This window comes from Pezoporus wallicus, unplaced genomic scaffold (genome assembly GCF_028554395.1).
Source record: "Pezoporus wallicus isolate ANWC-B61680 ecotype Strahan unplaced genomic scaffold, APGP_CSIRO_Pwel_v1 contig_5352, whole genome shotgun sequence".
NCBI lineage: Eukaryota > Metazoa > Chordata > Aves > Psittaciformes > Psittacidae > Pezoporus > Pezoporus wallicus.
The window spans coordinates 4,733,311-4,748,669 of record NW_026639660.1 but is presented as its reverse complement, the minus strand read 5'-3'; the positions used below and the strand labels follow the sequence as shown (position 1 = coordinate 4,748,669).

At 38.8% G+C, this 15,359-nt stretch overlaps 1 protein-coding gene across 2 annotated transcripts in view; it reads right to left on the bottom strand.

Moving 5' to 3' along the window:
- The window catches only part of GLP1R (glucagon like peptide 1 receptor), an 86,375-nt gene that overhangs the window by 29,926 nt on the left and 41,090 nt on the right, over positions 1-15,359 (bottom strand). For both annotated transcript variants that reach the window (XM_057415406.1, XM_057415407.1), the window contains exons 4-5: positions 5,183-5,292; positions 2,566-2,672 (exon numbers count right to left, since the gene is read on the bottom strand). In XM_057415406.1, coding sequence (XP_057271389.1) covers positions 2,566-2,672; positions 5,183-5,292 — 217 coding nt within the window. The remainder of the gene's footprint in view (positions 1-2,565; positions 2,673-5,182; positions 5,293-15,359) is intronic.

Here is a 15,359-nt window from a genome sequence, read left to right as displayed (position 1 = left end):
AGTGCAGCCTCTGGCTGTGCCCAAACCCACAATGAAAAAACATCAACCTGTGAATTACCACTTTGACAAGAGAAAAATCTGTATTCAGATTGCCCCCTGAAGGAATTGTAAATACTTTCTGTAGGAGTAAAAGGAACAGAAACTTGACCTCTGCATTCAGAATTGAAAAAAAAACAAAGAACAAACAAACAAACAAAAAAAAACATGTAAAAAAAACCCTTGAATTTCAGCAGCCAGCTGTAAAGATAATAAAATTGCTACTTGTCAAAAAAGAGCATGTTAAGGGATAGCAAAAGAAACTGCAGTCATGTAAATGGCATCCAACTGCAGGGTGCTGCCAATGTTTTATCAGCCTTACCCACAAACATTTTTCTTCCCTTCTTCTGCAAGGGTACACAGCATCCTTTGTTTCAAAGGAAGTTACACTAGGTATGATTCTTTTTTGATACTAAAAAGATACAAGTAACATATGATAGACAGTAACTGATCCAGAAAGATTATGTCTATTTTTATTGCCCTATAAATTTCGGTAGAAAAATGAACTTGATCTGAAAGTTCTATGTTTTGCACTGAAGAAAGAGAACTTTTTTTCCATAGCTCAAATAGAATTTTTTGCAACACTTTTAAGTCACTGCTTATTTCAAAACTGACATATGATTAATATTTATTTTCCTTTAACTCAAAATTTATTTGTTGCTACCCTTCAGAACTGACACAGATTGAAAAAAAAAATTATGTAAATTAACCAACTGAAGAAAATAGATTGCAAGTCGTTACAGAGTATTTCTGCTACAAACAATAAAAGTTATTTAAATTGTTTCAGTCACAAAGTTATGGCCCTAATTCAGCTTCCATCACTGAAATTGGACTTTTCTTCCATTTCTTTCAGAGGATGCAAAATTGGACACTAGAGATATATTATTTCTTTTGTTTTATCATTATTAAAACCAAGGGTTATTCTGTAGTCTAGGAACTTAAAAAGGCCTCCTTATTACAAAAGGGGAGAACACCAGCATTTTGGTGCCACTGAATTAGATTTTGATCCCTATTTGTTGAGGTTGTGCAGCTACTGGGGAGAGGCCACGAATAGAGGTTCCAATCAAAATCCAGCAACTGCAGTGCACATAGGGATAGGCCTCATGCATTTCATGAGATCCAGGACCAATTTTTTCCTCAGGCAATTTAGACGGGAGAGCACAAAATAGATTTATGACAGCTTTAACAAGACTCTCATCCCCTTTAACATCCCTGAAAATTCATTTTCAATATCAGAAGCACACACTAGTGTACACTTCACCGATTCCTGCTTCACAGTACAAGTTAAAAATGTGAAAGTGTCTCTCCACAAAAGTTAAGGTACCAAAGTTCCCCTCTCTTCTACAAGTCATCATAGGAGAGTAAGTGACAAATTTACCCATGTTCCCTGACAAACCACGTTCACATCCTTCCTTCTTCCCAAAAGTATATGGTTGTGCTCTGTGACCTTTAAGTTTGGCCTGTTAAGATTACTCAGAAGTATCACTGATGGGTGAAACAAGAAGCAAGCACTTACGTGAGAGACATTTGGAGACTTCAAGACATCTGGTGTCTTGTCAAATGAGTCCCAAAGTTGCACAGGTACAACGCACACAAATCAATTATCCCATGGCATTCACAGAGGGCAAGCACATCTCTGCATTTCTGCAGTAATTTTAAATCTTTGAGATCGCTAGCCTATGCTTCTCCACTGGAAGGAGGAGGGAGTAATACAATGCTAAAAGGTGTGGTGCAACATTAGAAGGCTTGTATCATTTTAGTTTTGGAAATGAGAAGCTAAAAGGTGTGACTGATTTTTAAATATGTAAGGGGTAGAAACACTTAAAAGGGTGAAAAGGAGTGGGATTGCATTGCTAAAATAGAGTGCTGGCACCAGAGAAAATGACTGTTAACTGGCAATGATAATTCTTTAGTCAGTGAGGGAAGTTTCTTAAGGATCAGAGCACTGAAGGTTCCCAACTTGATTTCAAATGAGAGTACCAGGAGATGGAAAACTGTACTCTTTTTTTAGGAGGCACCCTCATCAGTCTGCAAAAGGGATGATGGGACCTGGCGATACACAGTAGCAGGGAGCTGGCAGGGAAATAGGCCAGAGTGAAATTTATGCTCTGTGTAATTCCAAGCAAGGCAAGATGAAAGTTTCTGTCCTAAATGTCCTCTCACACCCCAGACTAGTGCTTCATCTGCAAAGCAACACCATGAGGAAATGCTGGAATCTCTCTCTTCTCCCATCTCTTCCAGTGGGAACTTAATTGAAACAAAAAGTCACAACAAAACATTTCAGCTGATACAATCATCTGTTCTACTCATTCACACAAGTAACACTGCAAAAATTTAAGAATTTTACTTGCATTTTGAGAAGAAATGATTGTAGGAAAGAACACAGAAGTGACATAAGATAGAGAAATAATGAGGTGATAGAAGAAGGAAAAAAAATAATCAAATGGAGAAAGCCTGTTGAAGTCCAATACTATCATACAGAAAAACGTAACACCTTTTCCCCACTCACTTCAGAGCTTTGCCAGTTACCTGAATCCAAGAAGAATGGCAGTTGCTATTACAAGGGCAGAGAAGGAAAGAGCATATCCAATGGTGTATATGATGGATAAATTCAGGAGCTGTTCTTCTGGTGCATCCTGAGAGCATATAAAGGAGAAAAAAAAAGGGGGTGGGGGGAAGACAGAGCTGATGGGCTTCAGTTCTTTTCTTCCAGCTGCTTTTTAACTGTTCTTAATGATAACCAGAAGCCATTCTGCTACTTTCAAGTTTCAGTGCACATATCAAATCAAGTCTTCCACTTTCTGTATGCTCTAAAGAAATAAAAATTTAATCTTAATTCCCCAGATGCTCCCAGGTGTTCGCTCAAACAGCCAGGCTAGAAAATAGATAACGTGGCATTATTTCATAACAAGTTGGAGAGGCATGAATTACCACAAAAGCAAGTCTTAAACAGATGGCAGGAAGCACAGACACAACTCAGTCCAGCAGTAAAACGAGCAAAATTGATGTTTTCAGACTTGAACACTTAAAACAAGTCTCCTTACTCCTGTAAAGAGGGTGGTCCTCTGACTACATCCATACTTAGAGGTAAACCAAGTCGGGTTCCATTCACTGACTCTAAGGCAAAGCATGCTTACAGTCATATAACTATGTTCTGCCCTCTTCTGTCTCAACTGCGTAACCTCCTGGTAACAAACTATAGCCCAACAACATCTCATGACCTAGGTGTTACAGCACTGTCCAGGAGGGAGCAACCCAGTGTGGGCACCACAGATGCTTGCACCCCTCCAACAGTCCTGACCTGTGACTCTCTTCAGATTCTCTGTTGAAGACATGATTACTGAGACCCTTGTTTGAAAGGGCTGGACAAAATCTGTAGGGAAGTATTTTAAAAGCTAAAGGATTATTGCTCAGCCTGAGAGGTACATTCATATTCTTTATTCTGGTTCACTTCTAAGCACATATCTTAGTCTATTTAGACTAGGGCATTTCACTTCCCTTCTTCAAGCTGCTAATTCTGCAACTGACTCCTGAGACCTGTGCTGTACAAAGGAATATACTTGTACTTCAGAAATAAGTACAGCTATTCAGATGTACTTTGAAGAGACAGGAGGATTTAAATTGAACATACAGGCTGTTCCCCAGGGATTTGCTAGGTTAATGATTTAAAGGGAATGATACAAGAGCTGCCTTATGAAGAGAAAACTAAAATGTCTTCAGTATCAAAGCTCAGGTAAACTACAGAGACCTGACAATTTAAAGCATCTATGCAGATCAAAACCACATTATAAACAAAGTAAATCAATGCTATTTTATAAGGATTCACTCACAAACCCTTTGGATTTTGTTTTAGCAACAATTGTAAATAATACACAACTAACTTATTAAAGCAACCTTTTGTTCTCATGTACAAGATGCTTAAAATAAAGTAGGTTGTTATGGGGCTCTCTATATATTAGCTGGAAAACCAAACACAGCTGTTCACATTTCAGGGACTGACAACATGTATGCAGGGTTTCAGTACTCAGGTCAGTGTATGGAAACCTGGACGCACGCGCCAAATGGCCAAGTGTTTCCATGAGCACGTCTCCTTAGCACGTCCCAACACAGTTCTGGAAGAAACTATAACGGCAAACAAGGAAAAGTCAATACAGAGCGTAGGCCTAGTTGTTCAAGATAGCATGCTCTGCTGGGATACCTCAGAAAAAGAAGGGACAAGGAATAAGACTGCAAATTAAAGGAAAAAAGTCAAATTTAATATAACTAAAGAATTAGAAGCTACCTCTTCTCCTATCTCCTTCCAGTCTGCAGCCATTTATTACTTCTGAAGAATGAGGCATTGAGGAATGAGAACTCAAGAGGGCACAGGCCCTGCAGCACTTGGGAATTTCATATACTTGCACTCTTTTGACTAGGTGTGTGCTAGTTCCCAGTACCCTGGGACAGACAGAGTGCACTCAATTTATGTGAGAAAAAGCATCGCCCTTGGGAGGCTCACAGCAGTAATGGTATCATGTGTCACAAGAACGCACAGTGCTCTAGCTGACGCCAGTGGCTGACAAAAATCCCCTGGAAATTCCTATGCTCTCCTTCATTTGGTGCCCAGTTGTCTCAGCTCCCTGCAGAGTATAAAGCAATAGGGCAAAAAATAACACTGACAAGACTAATTCCATCGGTCACGGCAAATTAAAATAAAAGACAAAAAACCCAACAAACCCCAAACAAGTAAAAAGCCCCCTGCCCAAAGGTAAAAAGCAAATATCATTCAGTTCAGTTCATCTTAATCACCTTAACAGCTACTAACAAGACAGAATAAACACTTTACAGTAACAACTTGTGAATGTAAGAAAAGGCAATTAGGTCACTTCTCCATTTGGGTGGGCTGCTGTTGAGCCCCCTGCCTTGCATCGCAGCTGGGACTACCTGGTTCACTTCTCTTGGCTCGTTCACATACACTGAAACCTGCTCTCATCTACCCTCCGCATTTCCTTTGTTGAAAAGGAGAGGCGTGATGTCCCTTACCATTAAGCTCATTGAAGCAAGGCACTCAGGACAGGACACAAATGCGTGAGCATCAATGACTGTATTTTTTCTCTCTTCTGTTTTGTCCTAAACAACAGCAGCAACAAGAGAAGGAAACTCTTACCTGGTCAGAGGCTTCACACTCAGACAGGTTCCTCCAGGGCAGGGTTGAATTCTCCTTCAGCAGCCACGTCCCCTCCAGGGTGCAAAACCGGTACACCTGCCCATGCAGCACTGCCAGGAGCAAAACAAGCCATCGGGTTAATGAGAGGAGAGCCTGCTTACAGGGCAAGGTGCACAGAAGCTCAGTGCAAGTTTCTTCCTGGCAGATGGCTCTCCTGGCTGGAGCGGGAAGCCACAGCATTGCTGGTGGAGCATCTCACCAGGTCCCTGCCTGCAGCAGAGGCTTCTGCTGTTCATCCTCAAGGCCAGGGAGCAGCTTCCAAAGGGATCAGACAGTGCATACTCCAGAACTGCTAACTGTTCAGAAACAACAACAGGCTGAAATAGTTATTGCCATCTTTGTGAAGATCTGATAACACACAAATTCCAGCTCACTGAAATATTAAAGACACACAAGTTTTGGGAGTGTTAAGCCCCAGCTACAAAACTCACAGGGAAAACACGGCACAGAAAGAGTAAACATGTTTTTTTTTTTCTGAGATCACACAGACCCAGAGAAACCTCAGAACAGGTATGTTAACACAAGCTCTGCAAAGTGTAAATGCCTATATAAACATCTGTGCTACAAAAATGAAGCTGTAAATCTTTGCCTAAGCCATTAATCCTTTTATTCCTTCTGTCTACATGTGGGAATAACAACACCAGCAATAAATAAAACACCTTTCCAAAGCAGTTAGCAGCTTGATCTTGTAAAAGCACATACGACAAAATGGGTCATAAGAAAACTACATCAGACTGGAGAATCAAAATAAAAGTACAAGGGGGAAAGAGCACTCAACCATAACGTATCAAAAGGAACTCTCTCTGGTGTCTGGAATATTAGAGAAGTCTAACAATTTTTACAGCTGTACATAAGCAACCTGGAGATGCTTGTGTATCAGAACATAGCTGGAGTAATGATGTCAGCTGCTTTGAAAAGAAAGTTTCTTACTAGTCATGCTTCTTAACCAGTAAACTGACCTATTGCATGTTAGGAAGCTACCCCTCAAAAAAACAGTACTCAGTCAGTCCCTCAATTAGGATTAGCCTCTATCAAGACCATGTTTAGAAACATGATTCCAATGTTTTGAGGTATGAGAAATCAAGTTAAGAGGATTCAGTTCTATTCAGGTATCAAAATTGCAGCTTTGGCTCAAACCCAGCCTTGCCTACTGCAACCACACCCTGTTGTCAGATCCCTCCTTACTGCAAACCAAAACTCATTAGAACTCAACATTTATATTCAGTGTGAAAACACTGAAACTTATTTGAAATTATAACAACCCAGTAGGCTATTTGCATATTAGTTGACAACGTAATTTGATAGTCATCAGTGGTAGAATAGTAGTACTTTAAGTGAAGAATGACATTTTAAAAAATAATATAGACATTCATATTCTAAAGCACCATTTCTAATGAGTATGCTAAATGGTAACTGATAATGGTTTGGGTAGGCATAGTATATTTGTTTTTGTAATTGGTGTACTGAACATACCAGTAAGAGATAATATAAAGAGGATATAAAAATATAGTTATGCCTGGTGGAGGTTTTTCCTTACTATTAAGAATACCTGTTTGCATATGTTTATATGCAAACAGGTATATGGGTTATCACATGCAACATACATTCACATCCACTGCCTGCTGCGAATATTTTGCCATTGCTCTCATTATCTACTGCTAGCGCCAACCACTTCCTTTGGTCAGAGTATTGCTGTAATGTTAAGGATGAGAGGGCAGCAAGTAGAAAAGCATAACTTCCCTCCCCCAGGATTAATGGACAACAAACTGAAGTACATCATTCAAAACATCTATGCCAAGGTAGTTCTAGGAATCAGGAAATATTATATATTATAAGCCAATGAAGGCAAAATCCAGGGGTTTAAAGTACAGAGGGTCAATAGGACTCAGAAATTCACTCTGACTGCCATTGCATGAGCTGTAAGCAAGGAGTATTGCAAGACAAAATCATTATGAGAAACAATTTCACACAAAAAGTAATTCTATTATACTCCTAAAACAACAATAACAAAAAAACAGAGGCAAAAACCACACAAAGACAAACCAAAATCACACAGATTGCTAAAGGAGAAGTGATTAAAAAAAACCAAATACACAAAACCAAAAAATCAAATATTGTTTCATATTCTCTAAAACTGAGAATTCACATACAGACACAAAACACAGTATTTCTTACTGTCAAGGTATAATTGGGATGAAAGCTTAGCCTCAATGTTTTTATTTTTAGTCCAAATCATCATGACACATTTTAATTTTCTTTTATTGATAAACATTTCTTTTGAAATGAGGAAAATCTATTGTATGCTGAAGCCTGGCATAGATGGGAGAATGCATATTTGTTTACAGTAAATGAAACATGAAATTTGCCGGCAGACAGAAAGACAAGGCAATTAATTTAGATATGAAGAAAGATGAATGTAACCCTATTACACTGGAAAAGAGAGTTTCCCTGCCACATCTAGGAATTGCAAACATCCAAATTGCACTGGCAGCTCTTATGGATCTCTGGGCAGCCACAAGCCAGATGTGTCAGGTTTGTCATAGCCTCACTGCTCACTGCACTTGTGGGTCAGTGCAGAATTCAGAGGCAACTTAAGACCAGCTGGACTACCTATCCAGGAAAAGCCTTAAGAAGAATAAACAAAAAATCCAAATAGATGAGATTGCGTATGAGAGCATGAGAGCATATATGCTTGGTTTATAGAATAATTTATTAGCCAAAATGCTTATGAGATAGAAAAAGTTAAAAGAAAACTTAGAGACTTTAAGGAAGAGTTTAGATTCTTGTTGACACATGGAGAGATGCCCATGAAAACTGAAAGGTAGCACAAACCACAACATGAAGATAGCACAGGGCTGATGCACTGCAGGCAACCAGTTCCTCTCAGGAATATGAAAACAAGTCTCACCATGGTGGAAATACATTATTTTCAGTTGTGTGTCAAACACCACAGAACCCCCTCAACATCAGAGGGTTACTGCGGACCCTTCCTGAAACGCATCATCCTGCAGCCATTCCTGCTGTTTCCTAGAGGCACAAGGCAAACAACATCCATCTACTCATCCTCTGAGCAACAGGCTCCATCACAGGTAGCTGCCTGCTACTGCCTAAACAAAAGAAAAGGTCTGTTAATGACTGACAGCTCAGAAGAGATGGTACCTTAAGTGAATGCTCTTTCCTGATCTTGTTTCACTGAAAACAGGGACAGAATACATCCTCAACATCAGAAACACCTCTGGTGCATCTCCAAAATAACTGAAGAAACCCCGAAGTGGAGACTTGAGACCACTTTTCTTTCATATACAAACTAAATTCTCATTTTTGCTTAGAGAAAACAGTTTCAACTAATTTCAAAGGGATCCACTGGCTTTTAATCAAGGACATTTTGATTCAAGCACTGCAAGTACCTTACCATTCTAACTGCTTTGGAGGAAAGCATATGGTTTGCTTTTGTTCTTAAAGTAATTTTTTCACACGGACTTCTTACAACACCCTCTCTGCACATCTGACCATGCATTAGGATGGTAAGAGATCTTTACCCTCCTAAAATGGAGGAAGGCATGGTATTTGTATGCATTCTTTCTTTGTCTTATGTGAAGCTCACCAGGAACCTCATTTCCTTCAGCTTTCATATGAAACCATTGATTACAAAATTCAGTTATTAATATGTATGGAGGCAAAATAACATCAACGCTTGGAGGTTGCGTATGTGCCATGACAGAAGGCAGGCACGCACACAGCTTCCTCAACTGCAGAGCAATTTCAGCTTCTTGCTTGCAGGTAGTTTAGTCAGGGACAATTCACATTTGTCCATGCCTGAATGCTGCAAAGTGACTCATGCCCTCTTACCTTCAGTGCAGTACAGATACCAAATAAATAACAATCAGCTTCAGTTCTAATAGATCAGCATCATGACCAACCTTTGAGGGCTCAAGCCGTTGCTGTCTCCTTGCTATCCTGCAATACCTTTTTCCTCTCTTGTAATGCTTTTTGTTACCATATGGTCAATGTTTCAAATCACACTGATTCTTAAGTTCTAGAATTTTCTGATAGTCAATTCCTCTGCAAACAGGAAAAAAAAAAAAAAAAAAAAAATCTACAGCCAGTGCATAGGGAATCTGATTTTGTTTAACCTGTAAGCTGAGTGCATTCACTCAAAGTTGCACACCCTTTGGAACAGCAGCTTAATGACACCAGTTTATGTGAAGAGCGTCAATCACACTTCATTAGAATTACATGTTAAAACATGGATTGATGCCCAAAATTTAGTCTCTGTAAACTAGTAAAAGAGAGAAGAGCCCAAGAGTCAGTGAAGTTAGTAACATCTGTCTAGTTCTCTAATGACCCTGTAAATCAAATACTACAACTAGCTCAATGCTTTTATATATGGAGAAAATATGTTATCACATGGGCAAGAGGCTCACAAATATTTCCTTATTAGCTCCCTTTTACTAGAAATAAACCCAAATTAAATCATTTCTCAGCTTGAAAGAAGCAACCTGATCTGCATTTTACAGTATCAGGGTGTCAAGGTCAGTATGAGATTACTCGCCAAACTGTCCCTGAGGACAAAATGGAACACTATTCATTTTAAAAACCAATTACAGCAAGTCCTACCCAAACAATTCCATTCAGGCAGAGAGATGAGAGAATGAGAAAAGAACAAGAGACACAACAGTTTTCTCTGGCTGCTGTGTGTCAAGTATTATAGACCTTTCCTCTGCTAATACTGGTTCTCTTTCCAGCAGAGGAAGCGTTTTGGAAAAGGTAACAACCTTCTCCAAGAAACAGGGACTCTGCAATATAAGAGCACCACCAGGGTTTGCTGTGTCAAAGCATACTCTTTTGCTCCTGAAATAAAAACTTGCCCTTTGATGGTGACAACAATTTATCAGAATTTAGGAGGTTGTGCACTCATCAGCAGCTCTGTTCAGCTATCATTCAGCATGACCCAGGCACTGCCCTGAAAGCAGCCACACTTGCCCAGAAAAACTATTGTGTGTCACTCAGTCCCAACTCTGGTGCTGCTTACAGTGAAGACATCCTAAACCCAGGACTCACGCACTTGCCCATGAGTGACACCAAAGAGCAGCCTGATCACAAAGGCTCTGGGGAGCAGGAGGAGCTCCAGCCAGCACTACTGTGCAAGAATCACATTTATCAAAATGAGCATTTTTACTGGGCTCACCAACACATCGTCTGAAATTATATTACCTCAACAGGCAGTTTAACAATGAGTACTTTATTTAGTATGCCTTCCCACTATTCCTTCTCCCTCACAACATATTAGTCATCCCAACTCCTTTGCTTTAGAGATGATAAGAAACCTGAAAACCAGGTATGCCTTGGATTTTGCCTTGAAGGCAGAAAGGTTGGTGGTCACTTAAAGTTCTTGCAGCAGGAAAGGAATAATTTCCAGTTATGTTCTGTGGTTTGAGGTTTTAGGGAAACATATCCAAACATTTGCACTGTGAGTTTTCCCCATCACTTGCTCATAGCTTGAAAGATCCAAGAATCTCTCCAGACTCTTCCAACAAAAAGCTGCCCCCAAAACAAACCCAACAAACTGCAGAGTGACACTTCTACTAAGAGATAGATATGTTCTTACATAGACCTAACAGGTACCTTTACATGGTGCAAGTGAGATCCAATTAAGCAAGTGCAGGCCATGTCACAGGCTGCACAAGTCCACCCTGCATGCCCTGGATACCCTCAGCGCCTGAATCCTGTGCTGTGCTATCGAAAGCACAGACAAGAGACTGCGTATGAAGATGATGCTGTTTGGTATCACCCAAGACCTACTGCCTGCCTATAAGTTTATTTATTTTAAAATATTCATTTTGTAATGGAATTAACAGAAGTAAACAATCAAGAATTAGGAAGTGTTAAGCAAAAGCAACTTGTGTGGGGTTTAGGTCCACCCAATAACACTGTTTCTATGTACACAGTCATACATTTTTCCCAACATAATCCACTGCTTTATTCAGATTACAGAATAGAGGGAGATTATTTAACAGGAAATTAGTCATCCTTACCGCTGTGAGATCTCAAGCCATATTTAAGCAAACTGAATCAAGTCTATACCACATATTTTCTTATTTGTATGGTCCAAAGACCACCAATTCGGCTCACCAATGAACACTAAGCACTATTATTTCATACATGCATGTAGATAATAAAAAAAAAAAGGAGCATACTCTAGTCACATAGTAAAGCCAGATTCATACAAGAAAGAAAATCATGCAGCCACAAGATTTGCTCTGCATGGGCATTCTCCTACTGCAGAAATCATCCCTGCCAGCTCTACAATATCTTGCCTCACTCAAGACAAACTCTCATGGTTAACGAGGCAATGATCCTGCAGAGAAGAGCTCCCTTTATTACATCTCTCAGAAGCAGATCCATTCTGCATAGTGCAGGAATAAGCGATCTGTGGAAAAAGCATAGAATATAGCTTTATAATTAAAAACTACTTGTAAAATGGTGGCAAATAAAGGCTGTGTGAGCAAAGTAGACCATGACAAATCATAAAGCATTCATTAAGTTGCAACCTTATACATTGTTTGGTAGGAGTTAATATCTCATGACAATTAAAATATCTTCCTGAAAAATAATACTGTTTAAACACAGCGTATTACCCTAAAAGGTGCTATACTCTCCAAGCATTTCAGCTGTGTAACTTGTATTGAGAAAAAGCTGCATTAACTATGCTAGACCACACTGAAACCTAACATAGCTTTTTAAAATACAGTTTAAAAACAACTCATAAAAGTGCAAGCATGTATGTGTGCATTAGGTTTATTAGAGAGTGTTTATGAACTATAAAAGATATGTGAATTAATGTAATAAAAGGTTGTTTATGACAAACACTTATTTATGATAGTAGTACAGCTTTGTGAAGGTTTTGTGAGGTACCAAAACACACCATTAAAAGTTTCATTCAGCATAAGTAACAGTGGGTTAGAATAAATTTATTGCAACAACAAATGTGATTGAAAGGATTAATACATAATAGACTTGTAAAAATGGTGCTAAGAGGTTTTGTGTTAAGTTTATCAGTTAACATAATTAATAAAAGACATCCCATTAGTAGGAAGTTAAAATGAAGAAAAAAAACCAATAAATTTTTCCTTAAAAGGCTGTAAAAGAGACAACTAAAGTCATCCTGGGGCAGAGGAAGGGACCTATTTTACTATGACCATGATCCAAGGTCTTATTAAAAAGACCCAAAACCTTGAACAACAACAAAGAAAACCACAAAAAACCTACCACAAACAAACAAGAGAGTGAAAGAAAAACAAAACAAAACAAAAACAAGCTAAAAGGAAACAACTCATCAAGTCATTAGCATAATGCTTGTTTTTCCTTGCTTTAGCTCAGCAACTCAGAAAAAACCAACAGGTAACTAGTATGTTAAATATGCACAGCTAGGAAGGAAAGGGAAGTACACATACAAATAAACACCAGTTGCTTGGTGCAGCTTCTGAGCAAAACAAGAAGCTCCAGAAGATGCAGGCTAAAACCAGTGCCAGGTGCTGCAAAGAAACTGCCAATCTTTAGCAACAGAGAAGTCAGTGGTATTCAGTTATCCTCAAAAACAATGGTATGAAGAACCAATGAGTCAATAATCTTAATTCATCACATTCACAGTACATTTCTAAAGATAAACCAGAAAAATCCTAAACATCTGGAAGCTTTCAGCACAGGCAACTGTGAAACATATAAAAAGGAACCCAAACCATCAAACTTCATTTAGAGATTACTATAATTCCACTATCTACAGAGAGTGGAAGAAGTGGTACTTCAAAGCAAAACAAATACAGTGAAGCATCTCATGCATTTAAAAGACTGAAGGCATTCATTTTTATTGAGCAATCTGTGCACTCTGGCATTGTTAAAGGCTTATCACTTCTGTGTACATGAGCTAAAGCTTCTGAAGCTGTAAAGAAAAATTACATCAACTGGTAAAGGGTTGCTTACAGACATCCCTCTCATACTCTGCAGACCTAGCATTACAGATACAAGCTGCATCTGCACAATAAGTAGTACAATGCAATAAAACCCCAAACCTGGCTACCTCAAATGTAAGAAGGAACATAGTACTTAATTCTACTGCTCAGGACACTGCCACGTGCCACATCTATGTGCTTTGCCAATGGATTTCTCTAGTACACAAGGGATAACCAATTTTGCGTTTCAAGCTCCATAGCGGATATATCCTAACACTAAGATGAGAAACCTCACACAGCCCTTGTGCCAGAAGCACGTCTGACCTGATATTTGCACAGGATGAGGAGAAAGGACCGCTGCATAGCTCTCATGTGGTTTCCTCCAGAGACTATAGGAACAAACTCTAGGAAGCACTCATAAGGAATTCACCCTCATGAGCAGCAAGAGGAGTATCACCAATACCATAGGAGCAATCTTTCTCTTCCTGATCCACATGCTGAAATGCAGAACAAGGTTTTGACAAAATGTTCTCGAAAAACATTTATAAACAGTGTTAAAAGAAAATTCTAATGTATCGAATCTCCGTTAAACAAAGTTCTGCAAACCTATAAAATACTAAATACAAGAACTTACAAATAATAAATAAGTAAATAAATAAATTTTTTTTTTTTTTTTTTTTTTTTTTTTAAAAAAAGGGCACCAAGAGCTTTAATTACAGAAACTACCATCTATCCTGTCAATAATTACTGGAGGCCACTAAAGCTGCAGTTATGTCTGGATTTACCTTTCCATTACAATGGCAATTTTTACATCAATCTCAAATTCTTACCCACCACCATAAAGTTGGGACCAACCCACAATCTAAAAATCAGGAATTCCTAAACCATTCCACTGGTAATCTTCCCCAAGTTTTCTATTACATTTTCATTTCCACTCAGCTTTCATTGCTTAAAAGGTATTTGGATGGATATACATTCCTTTTGTCTTAAACTTTTCCTGCCAAGATGCAATCCTTTCCTTGAATATGGAAGTCTTCAAGGTCAGACTGGATGGAGTTTTGAACAACCTGGTCTAGTGGAAGGTGTCCCTGCCTATAGCAGAGGAATTGGAAGTAGATGAATCTTTCAGGTCCCTTCCAACCCAAACCCTTCTATGATCCTGTAATATCCACAGATACATCACATATTTAAAGACAGAGAAGCCCACTATCATTCATTAGCCACATAAATGCAATGTTTTCCACATTTTTTACTCATGCCTTCATTCTGTTTAAAGGAAATCATTCTGTTTCATTAAGCTCCATGAAAATTATCAGGCAGATTTTGCATGTGGAAGCCAATTTTTTTGCTTTCAGAGGAAATATACTGATGAGCACTCGATCCTTGCTTGCCTAATTCCTTTCTTCCCATTCCAATTGTCAAAACATAAATTAGTTCCAGAAAGGTCAGATTAGTCTGGCCAGGCACCACTATCATTATTATTGTCATTGAACTAGTCGAGTGCCCAGGTTCTCTCATAAACATCTTGCCCAGAAAAACTTTGCTCCTATTCAAAGAAAATTTAAAGCGATGTGTGGGAATCCTAATAGTTAACATTTGGATTACATTTGAGGAGGATTAGATATACTTTCGAAATTCATAGCAGGGATCTAGGTGTCTCAGGGAAAATCTAGTCTATTACAGAAAACCCTCAAGGGGAAAGTTATCAGCAAAACATGCGAGTGGAAAAGGACAATGCTGCAAAAGAAAACTGCGTGCATGATTAACAAGTGCAATCATTGTACAGGTTAGCATAGTTTTTAAGTTAAAGCTACATTTGTGACAATATGTGAAAGGGAGGATGCTCTATAATTATACTACTTACATTCAGACACCTTTTAAGTCAGGTCACATTTTTACATGACTAATCTGTTAAATGAAAATAATGTCTAAAAATTAAATCAAACACAGCTCTATTAAGAGGCAAAGAAAGTGATTCACCTTTACATAAAGCATTTACTCATAGAGATATATAAGTAGATTGAGTTGTATCTTCACCGAATTCAGCTGAGGATTCTGGGAGAAAGGTGCAGCCTTTAAGCTCACTACCACACCAAAAGCATATTTGTTCTGCAAGAGAACATGTATAGGCTGGAATCACAAGAAGCATTTCCCAGCACCCAAAGTGC